Source organism: Piliocolobus tephrosceles, chromosome 1 (genome assembly GCF_002776525.5).
Source record: "Piliocolobus tephrosceles isolate RC106 chromosome 1, ASM277652v3, whole genome shotgun sequence".
In the NCBI taxonomy this organism is placed as follows: domain Eukaryota; kingdom Metazoa; phylum Chordata; class Mammalia; order Primates; family Cercopithecidae; genus Piliocolobus; species Piliocolobus tephrosceles.
The window spans coordinates 189,731,247-189,740,429 of NC_045434.1; the positions used below are offsets into that span (position 1 = coordinate 189,731,247).

Sequence of the window (9,183 nt, forward strand, 5' to 3'; positions counted from 1 at the left end):
CCACCGTGCCCAGCCTCCAGCTGTCTTTTTGAGGCAATACTGAAAGCTTTGCATTGAGATGGTGGAGCCCAAGAGAGAAGTAGTCTGGATCTCTGAGTTACCCAGGAGAGTTGAGGACAGCTACCCTGGAGAGTGCCTTAACCCATAGCCAGCTTTGCATGAGTGGAAAAGATATACCATTGTTGTGTTATGCCATTGAGATATTTGGCTCGTTTGTTACCATAGCCAAGTCTACCCTATTCTGCCAGATAAATATAGACACTAATTGTTGTTTTAGCCATCCAGCATCAAACCTCTTTCCTATTTGAGGATTAAACTCTCCCCCTCCTTTAGGACTATTTGGTGTTGCCAAATCCAGTGGTCACATTTCTGTTTTTATCTTTCTTGATTTCTCAGCAGCATTTGTCACAATTGACCACTCCCTTCTGGGAATATATTATGTTGGTGTCTGTGACATCATGCCTGCTTAATTTTTCTTTTATGTCACTGGCCCCTGCTTTTCAGTTTTCTTTGTTGGCTCCCCTTCTTGTTTTATGTCAAAAGTTTGAAGTTCTGGAGACCTGGTTTTAAATATCACAGCTGGTTTCCACCTTTTGAGACAGTGTCTTTTTGTGTCACCCAGGCTGAAGTGCAGTGGCACAATCACAGCTCACTGCAGTCTCAACCTCCCAGGCTCAAGCATTCCTCCCACCTCAGTCTCCCAAATAGCGGGGACTACAAGCACACTCCATCACACCCAGGTAATTTTTCTATTTTTTGTAGAGATGGGGTTTTGCCATGTTGCTCAGGCTGGCCTCAAACTCCTGGGCTTAAGAGATTCACTTGCCTAAGCCTCCCAAAGTGTTGTAATTACAAGTGTGAGCCACAGCGCCTGGCCCATCTTACTATTCCTTATTAATAACAGAGCAGTCACTGTTAGCTGGGCACATTGTACCCAGTTAAGAGAATGTTTCCCAGGCTCCCTTGCAGCTGAGTATGGCCATGTAAATATGTTTTGGCCAATGAGATGTGAGCAAAAATGTGCGGGACTTCCAAGGTAGTCTTATTCTTTTTTTTCTTTTTTTTCTTTTTGAGACAGAGTCTTGTTCTGTTGCCCAGGCTGGACAGGCTGGAGTGCAGTGGCACGATCTTGTCTCACTTCAACCTCTGCCTCCCAGGTTCACACCATTCTCCTGCCTCAGCCTCCCGAGAAGCTGGGACTACAGGCACCCGCCACCACGCCCGGCTAATTTTTTGTATTTTTAGTAGAGAGGGGATTTCACCATGTTAGCCAGGATGGTCTCGATCTCCTGACCTTGTGATCTGCCCGCCTTGGCCTCCCAAACTGCTGGGATTACAGGCATGAGCGTGAACCACTGCGCCTGGCCCCAAGGCAGTCTTCTTAAAAGGAAAAGGATGCATCTTTCTTCCCTTTTACCTTCCCACTGTTTGGAATATGGACCATAGTGAGGTAACCTTAACATTGGAAGCCAAATACTGAGGATGGCTGAACAGCCCTGAACTGCCTACTTTTGGACTTAATTTCACGGAAAGAGAGAAATTTCTGGCTGGGTGCAGTGGCTCATGCCTATAATCCCAGCACTTTGAGAGGCTAAGGTAGGAGGATCACTTGAGCCCAGGAGTTCGAGACCAGCCTGAGCAACAGGGGGAGGCCTCCTCTCCATGAAAAAAATAAAAACAATAGGCAGGCCTGGTGGCGCACCTGGGCTCCCAGCTACTCTGGAGGCTGGGGTAGGAGGATTGCTTAAGCTTGGGAGGTTGAGGCTGCAGTGAGCTGTGATCACGCCACTGCACTCCAACCTGGGTGACAGAGCAAAACTGTCTCGGGGGAAAAAAAAAAGGATAAATTTCAATCGTAAGCTATTTTTTTCTTTTGTTATTTGCAACTGAATGTAATCCTGATACATTCCTGTTGTTGAATCTGTTTGCCTGCCTCCCACTAGGAAGCCGAAGGGTCCAGATCCTCCCCCAGTCAGAGGAATGGGGAACTAGAAAAAGAAAGTCAAAGGCACTGCCAGGCAAGAAAACGCTGGGTCTCCTTCCACAAGTTTGGTTAAGTAAGCAAGATACCAGGAGGATTGAATGGTAAGTGAGCCTAGAAATAGATTATTATATACATAGAGTTTATTAAATACATAGAGAACAGTGAATGTTAGACTAAGAAATTTGAAGTTTATTCTGTAAATCCCTTGCAATAGGGGACCTTGTCTGTTTCATTTAGTAATGCCTCGCACTTTGCAGAAACTCAATGAATGAATATATTATTTATTAATTAATGCTGTCTGCTTAATAAACAGAAATGGACCAGTTGGGAGTCACCATCTGAACAACCCCTGTGTACTTTTTATAAATAATGTACCTGAACCATCATTTACTGGAAGTGGCAATCAACCTGTGAGGAACGGCAAACCAAAAAGTCCACCTTGGGTGTCGAGGTGATGGAATTGGGGTCGGAGACGAGGGAGAGCAGTTGCGAGGATCGCTCACAGTCTCCGCAACATGGCGGCCCTGGAACCACCTGACCGGCAGGAGGCGGAGCTCCGCCCCAGCTCGCCCGGCCCCACCCCGCTCGGCCCCGCCCAGCGCACCCCTCGACCGGGGCGCGAGGGTTGTGAGGTGTTTGAGCGAAGCGCCTGCGCAGGGCAGCGGCGCGCGGGGCGGAGGCTTTATAACCACTTCGTCGTTGCTGCTCTGCTTCTATCTCCGGGAGGGCGGCTGAGGCGGTGGCGGCGGCGGCGGCCGGGAGCTGGCTGAGGGGCACTGAGGCGGGAGCTGTGGCGGCGCTGGGCGTCCCTGGCCCCTCGGCCTCTGCGGGCCATGGGCTCCGAAAAGGACTCCGAGTCACCGCGCTCCACATCCCTACATGCGGCCGCGCCCGACCCCAAGTGCCGCAACAGCGGCCGGCGCCGGCGCCTCACCTTCCACAGCGTCTTCTCCGCCTCGGCCCGCGGTCGCCGCTCCCGGGCCAAGCCGCAGGCCGAGCCGCCGCCCCCGGCCGCGCCGCCGCCGCCCGTCCCGGCCCCTGCCGCGGCCCAGGCCCCGCCGCCCGAGGCGCTGCCCGCCGAGCCGGCCGCCGAGGCCGAGGTGGAGGCCGCGGCGGCGGCGGTGGAGCCCGGGTTCGACGATGAGGAGGCGGCGGAGGGCGGCGGCCCAGGCGCGGAGGAGGTGGAGTGCCCGCTGTGTCTGGTGCGGCTGCCGCCCGAGCTGGCCCCGCGCCTCCTCAGCTGTCCGCACCGCTCGTGCCGGGACTGCCTCCGCCACTACCTGCGCCTGGAGATAAGCGAGAGCAGGGTGCCCATCAGCTGCCCCGAGTGCAGCGAGCGACTCAACCCGCACGACATCCGCTTGCTGCTCGCCGACCCGCCGCTTATGCACAAGTACGAGGAGTTCATGCTGCGTCGCTACCTGGCCTCGGACCCCGACTGCCGCTGGTGCCCGGCCCCGGACTGCGGGTGAGCGCGGGGGCGTGGCGCGGGGGGCGGCGGGCTGCGGCCGAGGGGCGTGGCTGGGGCAGCGGGGACCCCGCGTGGGGCTGGCCTCCAGGCGCGGTCCTCGGCGCTGCGTGTGTGTCCCAAGCAGGGAAACCAGCAAGGCGGCAGCTTCGGCGAGGTGGTAACCGGTAACTAACCATCAGGCAAGCCCAGACTAGTGGGGTGAACGCACCCGACACCCCGCCCCCTGCCCCAGGGCTCGAGGTGGCTGCTGAGCATTCGGTGAGGCAAAGGGAGCTGTCCATCAAGTTAGGAGACAGGGAGAGGCGGTTTTTTTGTTGGGGGAATGCCCTCTGTCCAGAGGTGGGGGCAGTATCTCTATTTTTTTTTGGGGGGGGGGGCGGGTAGACGGAGTCTCGCTCTTTTGCCCAGGCTGGAGTGCAATGGCGCGATCTCGGCTCACTGCAACCTTCGCCTCCCAGGTTCAAGCGATTCTCCTGCCTCAGCCTCCCGAGTAGCTGGGATTATAGGCACCCGCCACCACGCCTAGCTAATTTCTTTGTATTTTTAGTAGAGATGGGGTTTCACCATGTTGGCCAGGCTGGTCTCGAACTGCTGACCTCAGGTGATCTGCCTGCCTCGGCCTCCCAAAGTGCTGGGATTACAGGCTGAGCTACTGCTCCCGGCCAAGGTGGGGAGTATCTCTCAGTAAGAGCGCGGAAGGGATATTTGGCCAAGGAGGGAATGAGAATATTCCGAGGGGGGCAGCGCGTCGGAGGGGTGTGTCCACTTGGCTAGGGGCAGACTTAGCAGCATTGCAGAAGAAGGCGTGTTCTCCCAGAAAGTTGGGATGGAGGTGACCAGGGAATAGGCTCTGGGGTACCCTGAGCACTGTGTGTTCTGTGCCACGTTATCGGGAGGCACTCTGTCGTTCTTACTTTACTGTCTTGGGTAGGGTGAGGGATGGACAGACGTGTTCTTTGTCCAGAGACTCAATGGGGCACTGAGAAGAAGAATGTCCAGAGGTTGGTGTGGTAGGATAAATTATGTTTCTGAACCCCTTTGATCTTGAGTTCTTGATGACAGTCTTTTTAATGCACCATGTATGCTGAATTTTAAAGGGCAGTGAATTAAAATATGCAATATCTGCAGAGACGTAATACACCAGATTTTCCTATCTGAAGCATTCAGTGGAGACCCTCCTCGCCCTCCCCACCTTTAGAAGTCTAACTGATTGTTACTGTCAGTGTATCCCATGAATGGTTGCACACAGGAAGAGGGGCTCTTTTAAGTAGTTGGGAGTCAGACAGCCATTACCTGCTCTGTGACCTTAGGCAGATAATTTTATTCTTGTGTGTCGTGTTTTGGCGACAAAAAGATGCTAGGGACTCCTTGCAGTGTGTAAATGGAACGCTAGTAAAAAGTCGTGTGATCTTTAGCTTCAAAGGAGTTAAGGACTTTTAATTGTAGCCTATATATCCAGGTTGTTTTGAGATCTCCATGATCCTGCTGGTTGTCTCCTTTCAAAAGGAGCTGTCTTAGAGTGTCTAGAAAGGTAAGAAGAGTTAACTTCTGTTTTTAATTCTGCCAAACTTGTTTAGAAATGGGTGTGTTATTTAACCTCACTGAGATGGGGTTTCTAAATTACTTTGAAGTGTTGTGGTCAAAGGAATGGTGTTTATGGTGGCTAACTTTCACTTTCAGTTAATAAGTATCAGGAAGGACCTTTTAGGTTCATGGAACTGTTTATGTCTGGTGATCTTACTGGCCCTCTGCGGTTAATTTATATGATATTAAAGTGTTACAGATACTGTTGATCTGTTTTTTTAACCAAACGAATATTAAGAGAACATAGGCCAGGCTCGGTGGCTCACGCCTGTAGTCCTAGCACTCTGGGAGACCAAGGCAGGCGGATCACCTGAGGTCAGGAGCTCGAGACCAGCCTGGCCAACATAGTGAAATCCTGTCCCTACTAAAAATACAAAAATTAGCCGGGGTGGTGGTGCACACCTGTAGTCCCAGCTACCCAGGAGGCTGAGGCAGAATCACTTGAACCCAGGAGGCAGAGGTTGCAGTGAGCCAAGATCAGGCCACTGTACTCCAGCCTGGGTGACAGAGAGAGATTCCGTCTCAAAAAAAAAAAAAAAAACAAAAACAAAACACCGCATAGTTAATTTTGGAATAGTACATTAATTCCTTTCTGAGATGTTTCCTTGAGTTCTAAGAAATGTGGCAGATCATCTTTCTGGAAAAGGTCCCCTTTTTTTAATTTTTCTAAGGTCAGTTTCTGTCTTTGCTCACATCAATAAAAATGCACAGAAAATAATTTTAAGCTTGGTGACAACTCTCAACTAGTTGGAAGTTATTAAAAAATTAGGCCATTTCTTATTTTAGTCAAGTATTATGTTAGTATCCTCCAGATTTTATTTCTTAATTAGTTAAAAGAATGATAATTATATGTATAGTCATATATATAAGCTATGTATTTTTAAATATGTATCATCTACAGACTTAAGGTGGAGTTTGGGGAAAGAAAGAAAGCTGGCCTCTCAATACCTGTGCATCAGGCATATATAATTTAATTTGATCCTCACAACCTTGTGAGATAGGTTTGATATAGTTTTACAAATGAGGAAACTAAAGTTTAAGGAAATTGAATGACTTGTTCAGGGTCATATAACTAGTAAGTGGTGAAACCAGGCTTAAAACAGGGGTCTTAATTCCAACCAAGGCCAATGTTCCTTCCACTCAGCCCTTGTTTTAAAAAGCATTGGCTTATCAACATAGCCCCATTATTGAGGATGCTGCTGCTTGGGTGCATTTCATTAAGTGTAGCCGGAGGACAACATTGAGAAAGCCAAAGATACTAGAGTCTAGTTTCCTTTCTGATTCCTGTTGTTAACAGCCTCCTACCTACCTTATTTTTCTTATCTGAAATAGGCCTAATTCTTTCCTGACTTGAGAGATTTCATTAATGTTTACACAGTGTTTTGAGATCTTCAGTTGAAAGTGGTTACAGGGAGTAACTTTAAAATTCTGTTAGTTGCCAAATAGATGCCTGAGTTCTCCCTTGGGATGTGGCTAGTTGCTTTGCATCTGTTTTTTTTGGGGGGACAGGGTTTTGCTCTGTCACCCAAGCTGGAGTGCAGCAGTGGTGCAATCACAGCTCACTGCAGCCTCAACCTCCTGGGCTCAGGTGATCCTCCTGCCTCAGCATCTCAAGTAGCTGGGACCACAGGTGCATGCCACCAAGCCCAGCTAATTATTATTATTAGTAGTAGTAGTAGTAGTAGTAGTAGTAGTAGTAGTAGTAGAGACAGAGTCTCTCTATGTTGCCCAGGCTGGTCTTGAACTCCTGGGTTCAAGCTGTTTTCCCGCCTTGGCCTCCCGAAGTGCTGGGATTATTGCTGCCTCTTTTTAATGCCAGGAAAAAAAATAGCTTCTGTGTTCTTACCGGATGTCATAGTTCCCTTGTTTTGTTTTGTTTTGTTTTGTTTTAGAGACGGAGTCTCAACTCTGTGCCCAGGCTGGAGTGCAGTGGCATGATCGTGGCTTACTACAACCTCGAACTCCTTGGCTAAAGCAGTACTCACTCCCACCTTACTCTCCTGAGTAACTGGGATTTATAGGCATGAACCACTGCACCCAGCTCCTTTGTTTTACTTTTTAAACAAATTATTTTATTCTTCTGGGGCTGGTAAAGGTCACGGATAAACACTAGAAGAGAAGTCCAAGTCCCAGTCACCTCCTATTCCCATACTTGACTATCTTTACTGCCCACAGATAAAGTTCTTGCCAGCCAAATTGATCAGGTCTCCCCTCTGCCTTGTTTGTATGTGCATTTGGTAGGGTGAGGGGGGCATGTGAGCAATCTTACAGGTTCTATTCATTAATTTTACTGTAATTACTCATAATAACAAGAACACCATGCGTTCAGAGATTCATGGTTTGTTTACAGAATATTTGTAGGATAGAGCAAATTTGGATTTTTCTTTTCTTATACTCAAATATGATTTTATTTTATTCATAAATAAGGGAACCAATTTCAGTGGGAAAACATTCACATTATGATTTCTTTTTTTTTTTTCTGAGACGGAGTCTCACTCTGTTGCCCAGGCTGGAGTGCAGTGGCACCATCTCTGCTCACTGCAAGCTCCACCTCCCGGGTTCGTGCCATTTTCCTGCCTCAGCCTCCCAAGTAGCTGGGACTACAGGTGCCTGCCACCACACCCGGCTAATTTTTTTATTTTTATTTTTTTGTATTTTTAGTAGAGACGGGGTTTCACTTTATTAGCCAGGATGGTCTCTATCTCCTGACCTCGTGATCCGCCCACTTTGGCCTCTCAAAGTGCTGGGATTACAGGCGTGAGCCACTGTACCAGGCCTCACATTATTATTTAATATACTAAGAACAATATGGCCTAGTATAATCTTAAAATAAGCTGTCAAATGAGATAAAATTAGTTCAAAATACAAATAACTGATTTTTTATAGTTCTTTATAATCTTCAGACTATAATCTCATTCAGACATAATTTCATTTTAGTCTCATCCAGGTAGATATTGACAAATGCATTTTATAAACAAGAAACCAGTTCAGAGAAGTTTAAATATGGGGCCTGGTGTTTCATTGCTAATAATTGATGTAGTTGATCTTTTACCCTTTTGAGTCTCTGCCCAAGTATGTCTCTTCAGAAACCCCCAAACCATGTAACTGTAATGTTTTCCTCTCAAGTATCCTGTTGCTAATCTTAAAACCCTTTCAGAATCTCTAGGAGACTGCCAGGTGAGCAAAGTAGGCAACAGAAAATTTCCTGGTATACAGGGGCAGATCTTCTGTACAGATGAATAAGAAGGGATAAGGCTGTCTTGACCTAAATTCTTCTTTTTTTTTAAGACAGAGTGTCACTCTTGTTGCCTAGGCTGGAGTGCAATGGCATGATCTCAGTTCACCACAACCTCCGCCTCCCAGGTTCAAGCGATTCTCTTGCCTCAGCCTCCCTAGTAGCTGGGATTATAGGCGTGTGCCACCATACCTGGCCAAGTCTGTATTTTTAGTAAAGACAGGGTTTCTCCATGTTGGTCAGGCTGGTCTCGAACTCCTGACCTCAGGTGATCCGCCCACCTCGGCCTCCCAAAGTACTGGGATTACCGGCGTGAGCCACCGCGCCCAGCTGACCTAAATTCTTTGTGCAGGTCCACCACTCCAGCCTTTCATTGCTGCCTCTGTCCCCTGCAGAATCCTTCCTCCCACCTGATCCCAGGAAATAGTATCAGCTATTGGCTTTTGCAGACAGCTAGACTGGACCATTCCATAAACAGGAAGCTTTTGTTCATCCCTAGCACATTTATGAGGGAAGAGCAAGCAAGCTCTTTGAACAAGACAAATTTCAGTCGATGAAGGAGGATTTTTGCTTTCTGAAGCCTCCCTGAACCTCTTCTCTTGATTTGGCTCCATACCTCGTGTTCCACAACTTTTCCCTGCATTCCCCAACTCCACATCACCCCCTCCTCTTGTGCACGTACACCATCCTCCATCCAGCCCAATACATCTGTCTCAGATTTGCTAAAGTACTTGTACTAAAGGAGAACATCTGTATCGCTCCTCTGCTTAAAACTATTCATTGACTACCTAACCTATAAGATGACTTCTCATTATGTCTTTGAGAACTTATTTGATCTATCCTTATCATTTAAGTTCCTTTACAGTCTCCAAGCATCTTTTTTTTTTTTTTTTTTTTTTTTTTTTTTTA

The 9,183-nt window shown here is 48.1% G+C and overlaps 1 protein-coding gene across 4 annotated transcripts in view; it reads left to right on the forward strand.

The window, feature by feature from the left end:
* Positions 1 to 1,968: 1,968 nt before the first annotated feature.
* Positions 1,969 to 9,183, forward strand: part of RNF19B (ring finger protein 19B) — a 29,668-nt gene continuing 22,453 nt past the window's right edge. Inside the window, exons 1-2 of one of the 4 annotated variants that reach the window (XM_023232247.2) lie at positions 1,969 to 2,085; positions 2,298 to 3,452. In XM_023232247.2, the coding sequence (XP_023088015.1) occupies positions 2,818 to 3,452 (635 nt within the window). In that variant the 5' untranslated portion in view covers positions 1,969 to 2,085; positions 2,298 to 2,817. Of the gene's footprint in view, positions 2,086 to 2,297; positions 3,453 to 9,183 lie in introns of those variants that run through there. The other 3 variants (XM_023232248.2, XM_026457196.1, XM_023232246.1) reach the window with 3 other exon arrangements.